This window comes from Aotus nancymaae, unplaced genomic scaffold (assembly GCF_030222135.1).
Source record: "Aotus nancymaae isolate 86718 unplaced genomic scaffold, 86718_ANA_hifiasm-v0.15.2.pri h1tg000059l, whole genome shotgun sequence".
NCBI lineage: Eukaryota > Metazoa > Chordata > Mammalia > Primates > Aotidae > Aotus > Aotus nancymaae.
In genome coordinates, this window is record NW_026988473.1 from 14,069,712 (window position 1) to 14,091,513 (window position 21,802).

The 21,802-nt window shown below is 40.7% G+C and overlaps 1 protein-coding gene across 2 annotated transcripts in view; it reads left to right on the forward strand.

The window, feature by feature from the left end:
- Nucleotides 1-21,802, forward strand: part of NUP160 (nucleoporin 160) — a 65,186-nt gene that overhangs the window by 28,317 nt on the left and 15,067 nt on the right. For both annotated transcript variants that reach the window (XM_012452588.3, XM_012452589.3), the window contains 14 exons: nucleotides 1,808-1,907; nucleotides 2,177-2,342; nucleotides 2,969-3,096; nucleotides 3,174-3,334; nucleotides 7,118-7,251; nucleotides 8,475-8,545; nucleotides 9,247-9,406; nucleotides 10,777-10,846; nucleotides 11,855-11,953; nucleotides 13,579-13,698; nucleotides 18,499-18,594; nucleotides 18,700-18,794; nucleotides 18,888-18,984; nucleotides 19,078-19,183. In XM_012452588.3, the coding sequence (XP_012308011.1) occupies nucleotides 1,808-1,907; nucleotides 2,177-2,342; nucleotides 2,969-3,096; nucleotides 3,174-3,334; nucleotides 7,118-7,251; nucleotides 8,475-8,545; nucleotides 9,247-9,406; nucleotides 10,777-10,846; nucleotides 11,855-11,953; nucleotides 13,579-13,698; nucleotides 18,499-18,594; nucleotides 18,700-18,794; nucleotides 18,888-18,984; nucleotides 19,078-19,183 (1,603 nt within the window). The remainder of the gene's footprint in view (nucleotides 1-1,807; nucleotides 1,908-2,176; nucleotides 2,343-2,968; nucleotides 3,097-3,173; nucleotides 3,335-7,117; nucleotides 7,252-8,474; nucleotides 8,546-9,246; nucleotides 9,407-10,776; nucleotides 10,847-11,854; nucleotides 11,954-13,578; nucleotides 13,699-18,498; nucleotides 18,595-18,699; nucleotides 18,795-18,887; nucleotides 18,985-19,077; nucleotides 19,184-21,802) is intronic.

Here is a 21,802-nt window from a genome sequence, read left to right on the forward strand (position 1 = left end):
TAAGGTAAGAGTTACAAGAATAGGACAAATAATTCCTATATACCCTTCACCTGAATTCATTTGTTCACTTCCAGTTGCTTTTCGTCATTCTCTAAACATGTTTTTTTCCTGAACTACAGAAAAGTTAGTTGTAGATATCATACTCCTTTATCCTTAAGTATTTCAGCATGAATCTAAGAACAAGGATATTAAATAACCACAGCTCAATTTAAAAGTCAGGTTATTTGATATTGACTTAATACTATACAGTTTATATTCAAATTTTGCCAAATATAATATATAGTTTATATTAAGAATTTTGCCAGTTGTGCCATAATTTTTCTTCCTGATCCAAGATTCAGTCTTTTTTTTTTTTTTTCCTGAGACAGAGTCTTGCTCTGTCGCCCAGTTTGGAGTGCAGTGGCACGATCTTGGCTCACTGCAACCTCCACCTCCTGGGTTTAAGCAATTCTCCTGCCTCAGCCTCTCGAGTAGCTGGGATTATAGGTGCACACCACCACGCCCAGCTAATTTTTGTATTTTTAATAAAGACAGGGTTTCACCCTGTTGGCTAGGCTGGTCTCGAACTCCTGACCTCATGATCCACCTGCCTTTGCCTCCCAAAGTGCTGGGATTTCAGGCATGAGCCAACACACCTGGCTTTATTTATTTATTTATTTATTTATTTTGACTGTGTCTTGCTCTGTTGCCCACTGCAACCTCTGCCTCCTAAGTTCAAGCAACCTCTTGGCTCACTGCAACCTCCACCTCCTGAGTTCAAGCAGTTCTCCTGCCTCAGCCTCCAGAGTAGCTGGGATTACAGGTATACCACCACATCTGGCTAATTTTGTAGTTTTAGTAGAGACGGAGTTTCACCATGTTGGCTAGCCTGGTCTCAAACTCCGGGCCTCAGGTGATCCACCCACCTCAGCCTCCCAAAGTGCAGGATCCAATCTAATATCTTATATATATTTAGTTATTATGTCTCTTTAGCTTAATCTCAAACTGTTATCAGCATTTGTCTTTCATGAGAATGACATTGTTTGAAGACTACACTTGTTTAGTTTGTTTATTTGTTTGTTTTTTGAGGCTGGGTCTCGCTGTGTCACCCAGGCTGGAGTGCAGTAGCACTCTTAAGACTCATGGCAGCCTCAGCCTCCCAGGCTCAAGTGATCCTCCCACCCTGACTTCTCAAATAGCTAGGACTAAAGCTGCGTGCCACCACACTTGACTAATTTTTTTTTTTTTTTTAAGAGATGGAGTTTCATCATGATACCCAGGCTGGTCTTGAACTCCTGGGCTCAAGTGATCCTCTCACCTTGGCCTCCCAAAGTGCGGAATTACAGGTGTGAGCCACTGTGCCCAGCCAAGACTATACCTATTGTTTTATAGAGTATATTTTAACTTGGGTTTGTCTTGTGTTTCCTCATGATAAGATGCACATCTCAATTATTTCATACCTTTAAAAATTTACTGAAAAAAGGCTGGGCGCGGTGCCTCACGCCTGTAATCCCAGCACTTTAGGAGGCCGAGGTGGGTGGATCACGAAGTCAAGAGATCGAGACCATCCTGGTCAACATGGTGAAACTCCGTCTCTACTAAAAAAATACAAAAATTAGCTGGGCATGGTGGCACACGCCTGTAATCCCAGCTACTCAGGAGGCTGAGGCAGGAGAATTGCTTGAACCCAGGAGGCAGAGGTTGCAGTGAGCCGAGATCGCGCCACTGCACTCCAGCCTGGAGCCTGGCAATGGAGCAAGACTCTGTCTAAAAAAAAAAAAAAAAAAATCCACTGAAAAAAATGTAACTGGAAAATTTGTATTTCTAGGGGTACCTGTCTTTCCTTATTTCCTCCTCCTTAGTGGATCATTTGTATCTCCTGCCTTATGAGAACCTTTTGACAGAAGATGAGACAACCGTATCTGATGGTAATAGTAATTGTTATGTCCATACTTAATCCCCTTTCTATATAAACCTAATGCTTCATTTCACACAGACACAAAAAAATATTGATTGCTACAATGACCTGCCTTGATCACTTTACCATACCACAAATATTTTAATGAACACTTAAGAGACCTAAGCATCTCTGAGATCTTAGATTTCTTGTCATTTAATTACAAACATTTTAATATATTATCAATCAGTAGATTGTCATTGGCTTAAGACATGAATGTTAACTTTCTCTTATTTGTAGATGTGGATATTGCTCGTGATGTCTTATGTCTTATAAAATGCCTGCGGCTGATTGGAGAGTCAGTAACTATGGATATGTCAGTTATGATGGAAATGAGTTGTTATAACCTACAGTCTCCGGAAAAGGCTGCAGAGCAGATTCTGGAAGATATGATCACTATTGATGTGTAAGGAGAATTTAGGGTAAAGTGCATTTCCTAATGGAAATTCAGCAATGTTTAGCACCAAAGTTGGGTTTTTAATGTATGTTCAAGAGTGTTCGAAGTAGTAGCTTAAAGTCAAACTGATGTGCTATGATTCTAAATAGATATTTCAAATTTTTTTTATTTTTTTTTTTATTTTTTTTTTTAGAGACGGGGTTTCACCTTGTTGGTCAGGCTGCTTTCGAACTTCTGACCTCAGGTGATCCACCTGCGTCGGGCTCCCAAAGTGCTGGGATTACAGGCGTGAACCACCACGCCCGGCTGGCATATTTCAACTTTTAATGGAAAATCTAACATATGACTTCAAGTCTGGAAATAGACTCCAAATAATATGGTTTAACGATTAACCAAGCTTAAAATTCTAAAAAGCAAAAGTGTTCCTCTCACATTTGTTTTGTGTGTTGTTTTTAAAAAAAACAAAAAAGAGAGGAAATTTGCTATGTAGAGGGAATGTATCTTGTATGCCAGAGTGATTATCTTCATTCCTTTATCTGGTTCTCTTGTTTCATAATGTATTTAGTTTATAGGACATATAGAACTTGTCTTAGGTATTCTCAGTAGTAATAAGAATTTTGTAATTGTCCTTATAGAGAAAATATGATGGAGGACATTTGTAGTAAACTGCAAGAGATTAGGAACCCAATCCATGCCATTGGGCTACTTTTACGGGAAATGGATTATGAAACAGAAGTGGAAATGGAAAAGGGATTCAATCCAGGTAAATGACAGAGCAACAAATGTGCCTCTTTGATTAAAACAATGATGCATTCAGCTCCATTTTTCTTCTCTTTACAGCTCAGCCTTTGAACATTCGAATGAATCTTTCCCAGCTCTATGGTAGTAGCACAGCAGGGTATATTGTGTGCAGAGCTGTGCATAAAATCGCCAGTACTCGTTTCCTAATCTGCCGAGACCTTTTGGTCTTACAGCAGCTGTTAATGAGGCTTGGAGATGCAGTAAGTACTGCTTGAGGGAAAACTTGTAAAATCTAAAACCTGGTATAGGCCTACAAGCACTTAGCAGCAAAATGTCAGCCCTACTAGCACAGATACTTTTGTCTTGGTTCACTGCTTTATTCCCCAAGCTTGGCTCTATGAGGTGCTCTAAGCATTTTAATCCTTGTGAGATTATAGATTAAGAATATGTGTGGAGGGGGTGGTGGGGAGGGAGAACATCAGGAAGAATAGCTAATGGATCCTGGGCTTAATACCTAGGTGATGGGTTGATCTCTGCAGCAAACCATCATGGCACATGTTTACCTATGTAACGAACCTGCACATCCTGCACATGTGCCCTGGAACTTAAAAGTTGATTTTTAAAAAACAAAGAACATATATGAAGCAGATTGCTTTACTCTCAACCTTTGTATATGTAGTAGTGGGAAATTTTCCCAGGTTGGCTCTCCCAAAATGTAGTATTACTAGTAACTATGAATGTGATAAAAGTCCCTTTAGTATGGAAGAAGAAGAAGAAAACTCTATTTCTTTTTTCTCTCTCTCTTTTTTTTTCTTTTTTTCCTTTTTTTTGAGACAGCATCTCATTCTGTTGCCCAGGCTGGTGTGTCGTGGCCTGATCTCAGCTCACTGCAACCTTCGCCTCCTGGGTTCAAGTGATTCTCCTGTCTTAGCCTCCTGAGTAGCTGAGATTATAGGCGTGTGCCACCACACCCAGCTAATTTTTATGTTTTTTATAGAAACGGGGTTTCACCATTTTGGCCAGGCTGGTCTTGAACTCCTGACCTCAGGTGATCCACCCACCTCAGCTTCCCAAAGTGCTGGGATTACAGGCGTGAACCACCTCCACCGGCCTAAGAGTTCTCTACAGTGCGAGGCTTACCTTAAACACAGTTTTGAGCTGCAAGTTTTTCTTTGTGGTCCTCCTAACTCCATTCTGTACTTTCTTTTTCATTCTGTTCTTCTTAGACCACCAGACTCTTGCTGCTATTACACAGTCCTAATTATCCACCCTACCTAATGTCCCATGCTAAAAAATTATTTTTCTGCCCACAGTCAGACATCCTATTTTCTAAGTTAGTAATCTTATTTGAGCCTGTCAAGGAAGCAGTCTAATTAAACCAATTCATCTTAATGTGTAAATAGCCAAAAGTCCTTTGGGGTTCCCATTTTAAGTCAGAATGTATTAACTCAGGCCAGGAGTTCGAGACCAGCCTGGCCAACATAACAAAACTCCATCTCTATTAAAAAAATACAAAAAAGTTAGCAGAGTTTGGTAGCACACTCCTGTAATCCCAGCCATTCAGAAGGCTAAGGCATGAAAATTATTTGAACCTGGGAGGCAGAGTTTGTAGTGAGGCAAGATTGCACCACTGCACTCCAGCCTGGGTGACAGAGTGAGACTCTGTCTCCAAAAAAAAAAAAAACTTATTAACTCAGATACATTGCTAATGATAGAATTTCAAGCAAGAGGAAGAAAAAGTGTGGTGGCTAACACCTGAAATCCCAGCACTTTGGAAGGTCAAGGTGGGCAGGTTGCTTGATCCTAGGCAACATGGGGAAACACTCATCTCTACCAAAAATAGCAAAATTAGCCAGGCATGGTGGAGCAAGCCTGTAGTCCTAGCTACTTGGAAGGCTGAGATGGGAGAATTTACCTGAGCCTGGGAGGTTGAGGCTGCATTGAGCCATGATTGCACTGCTACACTTTTGCCTACATAACAGAGTGAGACTCTATCTTCAAAAAAAAAAAAAAGAAAAAAAAATTGGGAAAAGAATTTGTTAAGACCACCAAGGATAAAAAGGAACCTTTCCTGAAAGTCTGTCACTTAGGTTAGTTAGCCTTTTCTAAGTTCTTTTGATCTATGTAGATTCTTCCTTTTTTTTTTCAGGTTTTTTGTTTTTTAAATTATAACTTTTGTTATTTTTTCTGAACTCAGACGTAATATTCCTTGTAGAACCTTTCAAAATATATGTAAGCAAAAATTAAAAAATTATAATTTTCTACCCAGTGATTACTACTTAAATTTTGCTATATACCTTTATTTCCATGCAAATTCTTTTTGGTTTGTAAAATTTAAATAAACTACATAGTATCTTTTGTAATCTGGTTGTTCTGTTCTTCCACTTTATAAATCTCATTAACATTTTTCTTTTTGTTGTCAGTTTTTCCCTTATGTCTGTAATTTTCTGTGCATTGTGTGTGTGTGTGTGTGTGTGTGTGAGAAAGAGAGAGAGAGTGTCTTGCTCTGTAGCCCCTGAGTAGCTGAGATTATAGGCACGTGCCATCACACCCAGCTAATTTTTGTGTTTTTTATAGAAACGGAGTTTCACCATTTTGGCCAGGCTGGTCTTGAACTCCTGACCTCAGGTGATCCACCCACCTCAGCTTCCCAAAGTGCTGGGATTACAGGCGTGAGCCACCTCCCCTGGCCTAAGAATTCTCTACAGTGCGAGGCTTACCTTAAACACAGTTTTGAGCTGCAAGTTTTTCTTTGTGGTCCTCCTAACTCCTAACTCAGTTAATATAAAAATATAATTTTTATATTTTTAGTAGAGATGAGATTTAGCCATGTTGCCCAGACTGGTCTCAAACTCCTGGCCTCAAGTGATCCACCTGCCTCAGTCTCCCAAATTGCCAGGATTACAGGTGTGAACCACCATGCCTGGCTGCTTTCTATACATCTTTAATTATATCTCTAGGATAAGTTCTAAGAACTAGAATTTGATTGGTCTGCAGGTTATGCACATTTTTAAGGCTTTTGGTAGTACTACCAAATTTGCTTATAATGGTCATACCTATTTTTACCCAACACCAGCAATATATGAGAGAACTTAGATTTCCCTGTGTCTCTTCAATTCTTTTTTTATTTTTTTTCGAGACAAGCTCTTACTTCTGTTGTGCCCAGGCTGAAGTGTAGTGGCTATATCTTGGCCCACTGCAGCCTTGATTTCCTGGGCTCAGTTGATCCTCCCGTATTAGCCTCCTAAATACCTGGAACTACAGGCACATGCCACCAGGCCAGCTAATTTTTGTTTGTACTTTTAGTAGAGATGGGGTTTCACCATGTTGTCTAGTCTGGTCTTGAAATTTTGGGCTCAAGTGGTCTGCCTACCTCAGCCTCCCAAAGTGCTGGAATTACAGGTATGAGCCGCCATGCCCAGCTCTCTTCTTTAATTCTGAACCCACAGTTTTTTTTGTTTTTTGTTTGTTTGTTTGTGTGTGTGTGTGTGTGTGTGTGTGTTTTGAGACAGAGTTTTACCTTGTTGCCCAGGTTGGAGTGCAATGGCACATTCTCAGCTCACTGCAGTCTCTGCCTTCCAGATTCAAGCGATTCTCCTACCTCAACCTCTCGAGTAGCTGGGATTACAGGAATGCGCCACCACACCTGGCTAATTTTGTACTTTTAGTAGAGATAGGGTTTCTCCATGTTGCTCAGACTGGTCTCAAGCTCCTGACCTCTGGTGATCTGCCTGTCTCGGGATTACAGGCGTGAGCCACCATGGCTGGCTCTGAACCCACAGATTTAATGAAAATTAAGCTTTTCGTTGTTGGTTTCTTTTCACCATCAGCTTCCATTATTTGGTGAGCTGTTTTTGATTATTTTTTTGAACTTAACTTTTGGGAAGATATTTTGCCACTTGCTACCATAAAATGCAAAACATGTCGCTTTTACAGTATTGTAAACTTGGTATTTATTTTATTTTACTTCCACCTGAGCCATAAGAGTTACCATTACTAATTACTATTATTTCTTGTCCTGTCCACCCACCCATAATATATAGGTGATTTGGGGAGCTGGTCAGCTCTTTCAAGCTCAGCAAGACCTACTGCATCGAACAGCTCCTCTACTCTTATCTTACTACCTCATTAAGTGGGGAAATGAGTGCTTGGCAACTGATGTTCCACTTGACACACTGTGAGTTTCATTATCCCAATTATTTCAAAAATATACTTCGAGTTTATTTTTCCCATTGTCTTCAAGGGAAATAGTTTTTTGTTTTTTTGTTTTTGACACAGTCTCGCTCTCTGTCACCCAGGCTGGAGCGCAATGGCGCAATCTTGGCTTACCGCAACCTCCGCCTCCCAGGTTCAAAGTAATTCTTCTGCCTCAACCTCCCAAGTGGATAACACGCATCTGCCATCATGCTTAGCTAATGTTTGTACTTTTGTAGGGATGGGGTTTCACCATATTGGCCAGGCTGGTTTTGAACTCCTGACCTCAGGTGATCCACCTGGACCTACCAAAGTGCTGGGATGACAGGCATGAGCCACCGTGCCTGGCCGGGAAAAAGTGTTCTAACAGTATGCTGTGAAATTATATGCTGTTAAGATTCAGAGAGCTTTTTGGTGCTCTATTTGTTAGAGATTGAAGGCAACTTATAAAAATGTAAATAATGAGCTACATGTAACCATAGACCACATATGTATGTATACAGATATATCATATATATACTTACATATTATATATTTGTATGTACAGATAAATCATGTTGAATGTAACATAATAAGATGAAACCACAAGGAAAGACCATACACAAAAACGTTATGCTAGTTATTTTAGGTAGGCTGAGTTTCTTTATAGCCAAATCCAAGAATTACAAGATTCAGTTTTTGTTTGTTTGTTTGTTTTTGAGATGGAGTTTCACTCTTGTTGCTCAGGCTGGAGTGCAATGTTGGGATCTCGGCTCACTGTAACCTCCACCTCCCTGGTTCAAACAATTTTCCTGCCTCAGCCTCCCGAGTAGCTGGTATTAGAGGCGCCTGCCACCACACCCAGCTAATATTTTGTATTTTTCACCATGTTGAAATTTCAGCATTTCACCATGTTGGCTAAGCTGGTATTGAACTCCTGACCTCAGGTGATCCACCTGCCTTGCCCTCGAGCCACCACACTTGGCCAAGGTTCACATTTTCAATAAGATAAACCATCTGTTTGCCCTGGCTCCATTGAAAGGTCACTAAGTGATATGATAGGCAACAATCTATATTATAATGATTTCCAATTTTCTTTGTGCTTTCAGTGGAGCTTTTATATGCAACTTATTAATTAAATTGACAGTGTTCTTAGTAGAAGAGCTTGTAGAAGTAATGTTTAGCATAGGAGAATTTACCAAGCTGTCTTTTTCCCTTTTCTCACAGGGAGTCTAATCTCCAACACTTATCAGTACTGGAATTGACAGACTCTGGTGCTTTAATGGCAAACAGGTTTGGTAAGGAGTGGACTGTGTACGCATTTGATTTTAAACTGGGGATTTATTGCATATTCATTAAAGTGGTCTTTTGCCACCTTTGCCATAGAAAGGTTGTCTAAGCTCTTTGCTTACAGAAGGCATGAGTAAGCTGTGACGTGAGATCTCTGATTGTCGCATGGGGTCTATGAAGCTGTAGTACCAGATCAGGCGTATGTTAAGGGTATGGTACGTACATATATATATGTACCACATATATATATATATAGCTGCATTCCCATTCTGTTTTGATGCTCCAGTGATTAATTCGACAAAATCATTTAAAAATATGTTAAGTTCATGGTAACTTTTGTAATCTTGATCAACAGTATCCCTCATGTTTGAAAACCATTATTCTGGAGAATTTATTTTGTATTGTTCTGGTATAAAAGTTGAAATCCTGGGGCTAATTGAAGAATTTCTAGGGAAGCCACTTAGGTGTTGTGAGATCAGTGGAAAAGTGACTAACTTTGATGTGAGTGATGTTTTTATTGCATTTTTGTAGCACTTCACAGTTTACAAACCACTTTTATTTATATTGCCACTGGATATATACCCATGATACATTTTGTTTTGAAGTAATAAATGTTGTTTGTTATAGGCATAAAATGAATCGATAGACTATTTTAGTTGAAAATTGGTATTACCACCATACAAGACTGTCATAACTTTTTCTTTTTAAGTATCTAGTCCTCAGACTATTGTGGAGTTATTCTTCCAAGAAGTTGCAAGAAAACACATTATATCTCACCTCTTCTCTCAGCCAAAGGCACCTCTGAGCCAAACTGGATTGAATTGGCCTGAAATGATTACTGCAATTACCAGTTATTTATTGCAGCTTTTGTATCCTTTTATTTAAAAGCCAGTCAAAGGCTCTCTTCTGGCCAGGCATGTTGGCTCACACCTGTAATTCCAGCACTTTTAGAAGTGGAGGTGGGCTTATCACTTAAGGCCAGGAGTTTGAGACCAGCCTGGCCGACATGGTGAAACCCTGTCTCTACTAAAAATATGAAAATTAGCCAAGCATGGTGGCCTGTGCCTGTGATCCCAGCTACTCAGGAGGCTGAGAATCACTTAAACTCGGGAGGCAGACGTTGCAGTGAACCAAGATTGCTCCACCATGCTCCAGTCTGGGCGATAGAGCGAGACTCCACCTCAAAAAAAAAAAAAAGCAGCTCTCTTCTATCTAAATAGTCCAAAGCTCTTATTCTGCCTATATAATGAATTTTAATGAGGTTGCACTCTCACCTCTCTAACAAGAGACCATAATATTTATTTTCATATATGATTCCAATTTTTCATGTTACTTTGTTTTTTGCTCAGGAGTTTAGCAAGATTTTATCAGTGTATACATTAATAAAAAGTGTAATACCTGGATCTGTTTTAAGACATTATTCATTTTGCTGGGTGCAGTGGCTCATGCCTGTAATCCCAGCACTTTGAGAGGCCAAGGCGGGCAGATCACTTGAGGCCAGGAGTTCAAGACCAGCCTTACCAACATGGTGAAACCCTGTCTCTACAAAAAATACAAAAATTAGTGGGGTGTGGTGGTATGACCTTGTAGTTCCAGCTACTCAGGAGGCTGAGGCAGGAGAATCACTTGAACCTTGGAGGCAGAGGTTGCAGTGAGCTGAGATCATCCCACTGCACTTCAGCCTGGGCAACATATATTTTTAATAAATATAATTTTTTCTCTTTTTTAAAAAGAAATATTTTTTAATGGCTTTATATGCCAGGCACCATGTTATGTGCTGGATGTCCACTGGCACCAATACTGTGTTCTGCAGTACACCAACTGGAATTGAAAATGAACACCCAGGAATAAAATACAGGCTTTTTAAAATTTATGTATTTTTAGAGACAGGAATCTTACTATGTTGCCCAGGCTGGTCTTGATTTCTTGGGCTCAAGCAGTCCTCCCACCTTACCCTCCCAAAGTACAGGGATTGCAGGAGTGAGCCACCATGCCTGGTGAAATACATAGTTTATTCCGTAGTTACCTAAGTTACTAAGCTGTATGACAAGTTTTCTGGTATATATGTAACCGTTTCATTGTATTCTAGTGACGATGAAAGAACTCATGTGCTTGGCCACCTTCTCTACCTTGTTTTTGTAAATTAAGCTATTTTGTGAACTTTTCTGAATTTGATGCCCAATGTGTATATTTAAGATTTGCCAACAAAAATTAAGGAATCTCCTTAACCAATGACTAGATGGCCTAGCAATCCTGGTTGTCTCTTTCTAGAATGTTTGATGGGGAATTGTCAATATGTACAATTGCAGGTGAGTTCCTTTGAACGTTCACATCTACTCATTCTTGTGAAGCATGGGATTGCTGGAAATTTTTTTCTTTGTAAATGTTAACTGCAGTTTAAAGAACCACAATAATTTAAACTTGATTGTGCAAAGACATACCCCAAAGAGATTGTTCTCTATTTCTATACCATCCTGAACTTGCTTGATCTTGTCTGATCTTAGAAGCTAAATAGAATTGGGCCTGGTTAGTACTTGGCTGAGAGAATACCTGGTTCCATAGGCTTTTAAAGAAAGTAATAAAATACATTTTTATAGAGATTTTTCTCTATTTCCCTCTTGACAATATCTCCTAACATGATTTTTTCTAGAGTATCTTTTTTTTTTTTTTTTTGAGACAGAGTCTCACTCTGTTGCCCAGGATGGAGTGCAGTGGCACGATTTGGCTCACTGCAACCTCCACCTTCCAGGTTCAAGCAGTTCTCCTGCCTCAGCCTCCTAAGTAGCTGGGATTACAGGCATGTGCCACCATGCCCAGCTAATTTTTGTATCTTTAGTAGAGACAAGGTTTCACCATGTTGGTGAGGCTGGTCTCAAACTCCTGACCTGAAGTGATCCACCCACCTTGGCCTCCCAAAGTGCTGGGATTACAGGCATGAACCACCATGCCCAGTCTCTAGAGTATCTTTTTAAGAAATTCTCTCTTTAGGTTTTCTTTATAGTAATACAAATATACTCTTGTTTTCATATAAATCCTTTACTGGAATCTAGCCATTGAACCAATGAATATCAAAAACTGGAAAATTGCTGAGATATAAAATACATGTATGTGTGTTACTGGGCTCCTGTTTGCATAAGTAAAAGGGAATGGATGAGGAAGGAATGCAACGGGTAGGTTTTAATTTCAGAATGATGTCAGGAAATAAAACATTTGTTCAAACACTATCTTTTCATACTCTATGAAGAAGAACTTGGAAATGAGTATCTCCTTAAGTAACATTTATTTTCTAATCAGAAAGCACCTTTTATGCCTTTAAGGATTATATTCAACTGCTACAACCCTGGTGTCAAGTCAATGTTGGTTCCTGTCGATTTATGCTGGGAAGATGTTACCTAGTTACAGGAGAAGGACAGAAGGTAAACTACATTTAAATGGTAAATAAACTTTAATGCAAGGAAGAGGCTTAGCTTCCATCTGACTAGGTTATAGGGGATGGGAGACATAGAATCCTCTAGAAAAAGTTAAAAAAGACTGTATTAATGTCAGTGAAAGGCATGATATACATGTGAGGACTATTCACTTTCTTGTATTCTGCAGTTTAGACAGGACTCAGGAACATAAGAAAACATTAGAACCCTCCTGCCCCTGTATGTTTTTAGGGATTCCTTTCATTATTATTTTTATTATTATTATTTTGTAGAGTCGGGGTCCACTAATGTCACTGTGTTACACAGACAGGCTGGATTCAAGCAATCCTCCCACCTTGGCCTCCACAGTGCTGGGATTACAGGCATAAGCCACCGCATATGGCCAGGATACATTTTTTTTTTTGGACTAGTCAAGTGAAGCAGTGGGAATGGAGAAGGAACAAAGAAATCTGTAACTGGTTGTGATCAATTAGTTGTAAACACCACTGCACTTGGACCAGCCACAGGATACATTTTTATAAATCAAATTTATTTACTTATTTTATTTTTTCTTTTAAGGTATCACTCTATCAAACTGGAGTGCAGTGGCATAATCATGGCTCACTGCTGCCTCAACCTCCTGGGCTCAAGCAATCCTCCCATGTCAGCCTCTCAAGTAGCTGGGACTACAGGCACACGCCACCATTCCTGGCTAATTTTTTAATTTTTTGTAGAGAGGGGTTTACCCATGTTGTCCAGTCTGGGCACGAATTCCTGGGCTCAAGCGATCTGCCTGCGTCAGCCTCCCAAAGTTGAGACTACAGGCATGAGCCACTGCACTCAGCCGAAATTTATTTATTAATTACATTTTTTTATTGTCTTATGCTGCTTTTTTCTCATTATGGTAGTTTACATTTTTAATTTTTTCCCTGATATTCTATTATTATGTAAATTTTCAAACAGAAAAGTTTAAAGACTTTTACAGTGAACAGTACATACCTGACATTCAAATTCTACAATTGTTAACATATTGCTATAGTTGCTTTATTATGTATGTACGTATCAGTCATCTTATTAAAGTTTACTTTTTTTTGCAGGTTGGGGGCAGTGAGGGAGACAGTCTTGCTCTGTTACCCAGGCTGGAGGGCTGGAGTGCTGTGGCGCAATCTCGGCTCACTACAGCCTCTGCCCACCAGGCTCAAGCAATTCTGCTGCCTCAGCCTCCTGAGTAACCGGGATTACAGGCATGCCCAATCAGGCCCACCTAATTTTTGTATTTTTAATAAAGGCGAGGTTTCACTATGTTGGCCAGGCTGATCTCAAACTTCTGACCTCTAGTAATCAGCCCACCTTGGCCTCCCAAAGTGCTGGGATTACAGGTGTGAGCCATTGCACCTGGCCAAGGTTTACTTTTTAATTGGTAGCATTTGAGTTAAATGTGAAATAAATGTTTTTAAATATTAAATAATGCATCACATAGAATTCAAGATATGTCAGAAACTATGAATATAATAGACCATGATAAGCAATTTTGTTTCTTTTCTGGCTTTCCTTCGTGTGTGAACCCCTGATTTATAGCACCTAGAATTGGAATGATCTGTTGTTATAAGTCACTTTATATTTTATTTCTCCAGGCTCTGGAATGTTTTTGTCAGGCAGCATCTGAAGTAGGCAAAGAGGAATTTTTGGATCGTTTGATTCGCTCAGAGGATGGGGAGATCGTGTCTACCCCCAGGCTGCAGTATTATGACAAGGTACATTATGTCTTGGTCTGGGCTTTCTTAACACCACCCTGTGTAAAAATATATCTGAGTCTGGGGATAGCGTTTAATCCCAGCACTTTGGGAGACCGAGGTGGGAGGATTACAATCAGACAAAAACAATTGAACTTTTCAGGAATGCTATTTGAAAATATTAGTAAATGTACCTTGAGCCATGAAATGTCGGTTCAAGATAGCATAAAACCATAAACATTTTCAAGGCATTAAGCATTCCAGTCACTGTGGTGAAGTATAAATCTGTTACAACCACTGTGTCTTTATCTATCATAATTCCAATTCTAAATATATCCAGAAAGATGTACATACTTCCAAAAGCCATGTATAATTTTCTTCCAAGTAGCATGTTCCTACAAGTCATATACAGTCATGTATCACTTAGCAATGGGGAAATGTTCTGAGAAATGTGTCTTTGGATGATAGTATTATTGTATGAACATCATAGAGTGCACTTACACAAGTAGATGGTATAGCTCACCACACACCTAGGCTGTATGTCACAACCTATTGTGTAACGTATTACTGTACTGGATACTGTAGGCAATTTATAATGCAATGTTATTTGTATATGTAAACGTAGAAAAGTTATAGTAACACAGTATAAAAGATAAAAGGCCTGGTGTGGTGGCTGACGCCTGTAATCCTAAAACTTTGGGAAGCCAAGGTGGGTGGATTGCCTGAGCTCAGGAGTCTGAGACCAGCCTGGGCAACACGGTGAAACCCTGTCGCTACTAAAATACAAAAAGTTAGCCTGGCATGCACCTGTAGTCCCAACTACTCGGGGAACCTGGGAATCGGAGGTTGCAGTGAGCCAAGATTGCACCACTGCCCTCCAGCCTGGGCAACAGAGCAAGACTCTGTCTCCAAAAAAATATATATATATTAAAAATGGTACACCTGCATGGCATACTTACCATGAATGAAGCTTGCAGGACTGGAAGTTGCTCTGAGTGAGTCGATGAGTGAGTGGTAAGTGAATGCAGAGGCCTAGGACATTCCTGTACTGTGTAAACACTGTACACTTAGGCTACACTAAATTTAGTTGTTGGAGTTTTTTATTTATTTATTTATTTATTTATTTATTTATTTTGAGACACCGTCTCACTGTGTTGCCCAGGCTAGTCTTAACTTTTTGGCTCTTTTGACTAACACTTACCTTAAAACACAAGCACATTACACAGCTGTACCAAAGTTGTTTTCTTTGGTTTTGGGTTTTTTGTTGTTGTTTTTGTTTGTTTGTTTGTTTGGACAGTCTCATTCTGACACCCAGGCTAGAGTGTTGTGGTAAAACAGCTCGCTGCAGCTTCAATGTCTTGGGCTCAAGCAATCCTCCCACTTCAACATCCCAAGTTGCTGGGACCATAGGTGCACACCACTATACCTAGCTAACTTTTTCTTTTTTGTAGAGATGGAGTCTAGCCATGTTGCCCAAACTGGTCTTGAACTCCTGAACTCTGCAGTCCTCCCAAAGTGCTGGGATTACAGGCGTGAGCCATTGCCCCCAGGTAGTTTTTTCTTCATGTCTTTTTCTATTTAAAAAAAAAATGGCGGCTGGGCACAGTGGCTCACACCTACAATCTTAGCACTTGGGAGACTGAGGCAGGCAGATCACTTGAGGTCAAAAATTCAAGACCAACCTGGCCAACATAGTGAAACTCCATCTCTACCAAGAAATGCAAAAATGGGTGTGGTGGCATGTGCCTATAGTTTCAGCTATTAAGTAGGTTGAGGTGGGAGAATTGCTCGAACCCAGGAGGCAGAGGTCGCAGTGAGCCAAGATCACACCACTGCACTCCAGCCTGGGTAACAAAGAGAGTGAAACCCTATCTCAAAAAAAAAAAAAGTATTATGTACTGTATATTATTGTATATGCTATACCTTTTTTTTTTTTTTTTTTGAGATGGAGTCTGTTGCCCAGGCTGGAGTGCAGTGGCATGATCTTGGCTCACTGCAACCTCCACCTCCCAGGTTCAAGCAATTCTCCTGCCTCAGCCTCCCAAGAAGTTGAGACTACAGGTGTACTCCACCATACCCAGCTAATTTTTGTATTTTTAGTAGAGACGGGGTTTCACTATGTTGGCCAGACTGGTCTTGAACTCCTGACCTCAAGTGATTTGCCCTCCTCAGCCTCCCAAAGTGCTGGGATTGCAGGCATGAGCCACCACGCCCAGCCATGCTATACTTTTTATACAATTGGCAGCACAGTAGGTTTGTTTATACCAACGTCACCACAAACATGTGAGTAATATATTTTACTGCAGTGGCTATGTCACTAGAAGATAGGAATTTTCCAGGTCCATTATAATGGGTGCAGTCGCTCACACCTGTAATCCCAACACTTTGAGAGGCTAAGGTGGGAAGATCACTGGAGCCTAGGAATTTGAGATTAACCCAGACAACACAGGAAGACCCCGTCTCAACAAAAAAGTAAAAAATTAGCTGGGCATGGTGCTGCATGACTGTGGTCCCAGCTACTCAGGTGGCTGAGATGGAAGGATCACTTGAGCCCAGGAGGTTGAGGCTACACTGAGCTATGATCACACCACTGCATTCTAGCTTGGGCAACAGAGCAGGACCCTTTCTCAAAAAATAATAAAAATAATTTTGAAACTTTTTATTTTAGCTTCATCCTTTATAAACTTATATTTTAGGTGTATCATACGTATATATTAGAAAATTGCGTGTATATAAGATAGGGAAATGTGCACATTTAGGGGCACGTGCAGACGTTGATAGGGTGAAAAACCAAAATGTCAGGCTGGGCACCATGGCTCACGCCTGTATTCCCAGCACTTTGGGAGGCCAAGGCAGGTGGATCACCTGAGGTCAGGGGCTCAAGACCAATCTGACCACCATGGCAAGACCCCTAAAAACACACAAATTAGCCAGGCATGGTGGCATATGCCTGTAATCCCAGCTACTCGGGAGGCTGAAGCAAGAGAATCACTTGAACCCAGGAGGTGGAGGTTACAGTGAGCCGAGATCGCACCATTGCACTCAAGCCTGATTGGCAGAGTGAGACCCTGTCTCAAAAAAAAAGGATTATGTCAATCATTTAGCAAATTCTCTTTAGGGTTTTTATAAAACTATGGTGTTAATTTATTTACTATTCTTTACATTCATTTGTGACCTGAACAGTTAGTAGTGAAATTATATTTATTCTTATGTTCAACAATTTTTTTAAATAGAGATGGGGTCTCACTATGTTGGTCAGGATGACAGGTGTGAGCCACCATACCCAGCCTCAACAAGTATTTATGGAGAGACTACTGTATACTGAGCACTGAGGATAGAGCTCTGAGTTTTAAAAGGACAATTCAGACTGGACAGCAGTGGCTCACACCTGTAAACCCAACACTTTGGGAGGCCGAGGCAGGAGGATCACTTGAGCCTAGAAGTTAGAGGCCAGCCTGGGCAATATAGTGAGACCTCATCTCTACAAAAAATAGAAGAAAATAGCTGTGTCTGGTGACATGCACCTGTAGTTTCAGTTACTTAGGATGCTGAGGCAGGAGGGTCACTTGAGCCTGGGAGGTTGAGACTGCAATGAGCTGTGATCGTGCCACTGCACTCCAGCCTGGGCGACAGAGTGAGACCATCTCAAAAAAGAAAAAATAGTTCCCTGCCCCCATGGTGCTTACATTCAGGTAAGGAAAGAAGCTAGACAAGTAAATATAAGTGATAAGTTCTCTGACTAAAACAAACAGATCAAGAGAATAGAGTAGGAAATATTCAGCTTGTTATGAGATTATCTTGGGAACCATATAGTGGTAAGCTTTGGAGTCTGGATGCTAAGGTTTGAATCTTAGGTCTCCCAACTGTGTGACCTTGGGTAAGTTACTCTGCACCTCAGAGTCTTCATCTGTAAAATCCCCATCAGATTGCTAGGGGAGTGAATATATTCACTACAAAGTGTGAAGCCATGCCTGGCTGGTGGTAGGCCTTCAGTATTCAGAGAGCATTTCTTTACACCCCCCCAACTTGAATTGAATGCATGCATATATTAGTACATAAACATATTAATGACTATGGGGGCCATTTTATTACTTTGTAACACTGTCAAAAGGAAAGGACAACGAAAAGCCCTGTATTTAATTCCTCTATTGTTTATTAACAGTCGTTCCTGTAAAAGTTCTATAGAGAACATGTTAGAATTATCTCTTAATTTCAACTGTCTCTCTTCCTACCTAACACTAGCAATCACAATTTATCTATAATTAGAGAGCTATTATTCCAATGGTAATATCTGGGGAAACGAATAGAAAGCTTTTACAAGATGGAATATAACAGAATAATCTAAAGGAAAATCTTAAATATTAACCAAATAATCCTGTCCATCTTGTCAGCATCTTTGATTTAAACTTTATCTTACCTTGTTACCTTTTTTTAAAATCTTTTTACTTAATTTTTAAGAGACAGAGTCTTGCTGTATTACCCAGGTTAAATTGCAGTGGCAGGATTAAAACTCACTGCAACCTTGAACTCCTGGGTTCCAGCAGTCCTCCCACCTCAGCCTCCCAAGTCGCTCCGACTACAGGTGCATGCCACCAAGTGCAGCTAATTTTTTAAAAAATTTTTTGTGGAGATGGGGGTGTTACTATGTTGCCCAGCCTGGTCTTGAGCAATCCTGCTGCCCCAGCCTCCCAAAGTACTGGGATTATAGGTGTGAGCCACCATGCTGGCCTACTTACCTTTCTAAATTATTTTAAACCATAATTTAGTTTGAAGTGCATTACCATATTAATTTTAACAGAAATTTCTTCTGTTTCTCGTTAGGTTTTACGACTACTAGATGTCATTGGTTTGCCTGAACTGGTTATTCAGTTGGCTACATCAGCCATAACTGAAGCAGCTGATGACTGGAAAAGTCAGGTAAGAATTGACGGTAATTTGTTTGTTTTCTTTAAGGTTTGTTGTGGGTGTGGTATGTTCATTTCTATTGCTCTTTTTGATATTTGATCTACATTTGATATTTAGGCTACTCTAAGGACATGCATTTTCAAACATCATTTGGATTTGGGTCACAATAGCCAAGCATATGAAGCCTTAACCCAAATTTCTGATTCCAGCAGGTAATCTCATGGTCTTTTTTAGAGAAGACAATTTACCAATTCTGTTTAACCTACTAAGACAGTTTGCCCTCATATCCGTTTCTTTCCTTCTAGGCAATTAGATTGTTTACGGCAGTTGGTGGTCGTTCTTTGTGAACGCTCACAGCTACAGGATCTTGTAGAGTTTCCTTATGTAAATCTGCATAATGAGGTAATTTTAGTTATCTGCTGATGGCTTTCAATAACTATGGTGGCTGCCATGATTGCTACTGACTTAGTTATCTGATTGCTTCCCCTTCCCTAGGTTGTGGGAATAATTGAGTCACGTGCTAGAGCCGTGGACCTTATGACTCACAATTACTATGAACTTCTGTATGCCTTTCACATCTATCGCCACAATTACCGCAAAGGTGAGCAATGTAACCAAACGGTATCTTGGAAACAACCTTATTAACCATGTTTTACCAAAATATTGTGAGTTAGACTTAGGTAATTTTTAATATGTGTTTAAGTACAAGATTAGCTTAAACCTTTTGAAGATTACCTTGAAGATATGCCCTTGCTTCCATTCTAGAACTTTCTCAAGGCATTGCCATTGAAACGGCATTCTATGTGTATCTTCTATCCAATTATAAAGGAAATGAGCGCTACATGTGGTGGCTTATGCCCTTAATCCTAGCACTTTGGGAGGCCGAGGCAGGTGGACACCTGAGGTCAGGAGTTCAAGACTAGCCTGACCAACATGGCAAAACCCCGTCTCTACTAAAAATACAAAACTTAGCTGGACATGGTGGCAGGTGCCTATAATCCCAGCTACTCAGGAGGCTGAGCCAGGAGAATTGCTTGAACCCAGGGGGCGGAGGTTGCAGTGAGACAAGGTTGCACCACTTCACTCTAGCCTGGGTGAAAGAGCAAAACTCTGTCTCAAAAGAAAAAAAAAAAAGGAAATTAGCTTTTTCACTAGAGACAGCATGAATTTTTATGACTAGTTTGGAGTTCTTGTGCCATTTTACCATTGGCCTTCTCTCTTTCCTCATTTCAGTTCTTAGAGCAAAATTCTGACTGCTGCCGGGCACGGTGGCTCACGCCTGTAATCCCAGCACTTTGGGGGGCCAGGGCGGGTGGATCACGAGGTCAAGAGATCGAGACCATCCTGGTCAACATGGTGAAACCCCGTCTCTACTAAAAATACAAAAAATTAGCTGGGCATGGTGGCGCATGCCTGTAATCCCAGCTACTCAGGAGGCTGAGGCAAAAGAATTCCCTGAACCCAGGAGGCGGAGGTTGCGGTGAGCCGAGATTGCGCCATTGCACTCCAGCCTGGGTAACAAGAGCGAAACTCCGTCTCAAAAAAAAAAAACATTCTGACTGCTTAAATGTGCTTGGATCATGAATATAGTAGATGATATTCCTTGTTAGCTATGGTTAGATTGTTCCACATCCCTTCAATTAAATGTAAAATCCTTAAAGAGGGGACTACAGTTTACATTTAGGGCCAGGCACAGTGGTCCACGCCTGTAATCTCAGCACTTTGGGAGGCTGAGTGAGGTAGGTGGATCACTTAATGTCAGGAGATCGAGGCCAGCCTGGGCAACATGGTGAAACTCCCTCTCTACTGAAAATACAAAAATTAGCCAGGCGTGGTGGCACGTGCCTGTAATCCCAGCTACTTGTAAGGCTGAGGCAAGAGAACTGCTTGATCCTGGGAAGTGGAGGTTGCAGTGAGCCAAGATCATGCTACTGCACTCCAGCCTGGGTGACAGAGCAAGACCCTGTCTCAAAAAAAAAAAAAAATCTACAGTTAGAAGTTATCAAATGATATCCTGGTGAATTCTTTTTTTCATCATTCATTTTGTTTGTTTGTTTGTTTGTTTTTGAGACGGAGTCTCACTCCGTTGCCTGGGCTGGAGTGTATTTTGGCACTATCTTAGCTCACTGCAACCTCTGCCTCCCAGTTTCAAGCGATTCTCCTTCCTCAGACTCCTGAGTAGCTGGGACTGCAGGCATACACCACCACGCGCAGCTAATTTTTTTGAATTTTTTAGTAGAGTCGGGGGGAGGGGTTTGCCATGTTGGTCAGGCTGGTCTTGAACTCATGACCTCAGCCTCCCAAAGTGCTGGGATTACAGGCATGCACAACCATGCCTGGCTAATTTTGTTGTTGTTGTTGTTATTTTTAGTAGAGATGGGATTTTGCCATGTTGGCCAGCTGGTCTCAAACTCCTGACCACAAGTGACCCACCTGTCTCAGCCTACCAAAGTGCTGGGATTACAGGCGTGAGCCACCGTGCCCAACCAAGAATTTATGTGTTTTTTTGTTGTTGTTGTTTTGGTTTTTGGTTTTTGGTTTTTTTTTAGAGATGAGTTCTTGCCATGTTGCCCAAGCTGGAGTGCAGTGGCTGTTCACAGTCACGATCCCACTACTGATCAGCATGGGAGTTTTGACCTGCTCCATTTCTAACCTGGGCCAGTTCCCTCCTTAGGCAACCTGGTGGTCCCCCGCTCCTGGGAGGTCATCATATTGATGCCGAACTTAGTGCAGACACCCAATTGGCATAATGCAGTACAGCCCAGAACTCCTGGGCTCAAGCGATCCTCCCACCACAGCCTCCTGTGTAGCCGGGACTACAGGCACAAGCCACTGTGCCTGGCGAAATTATGTTCTTAAGCAGAGTATCCAAACATCTCTTGGTCTCACAGTCCTGAGCAGGTATAGGTGACTAGTTCTATAAGCTAGTATTCTGTACTTGTTAAGGTAATGTAGTATCTGAATATCAAAAATAACATTTTTCTTTTTTTTTTGTTTTAATTGTGGTAAAATACACATAACATACAATATATCATCTTAACCATTTTTAAGTCTACAGTTCAGGAGTGTTAAGTGCATTCACAATATTTTGTAACTGGTCTCCAGAACACTTTTCATCTTGGAAAACTGAAGCGCTGTACCCATTAAACAACTATGCCCTGTTTCTCCCAGCCCCCACCCCCTGAGAACCACCATTTTACCTCCCGTCTTTATGAATTTG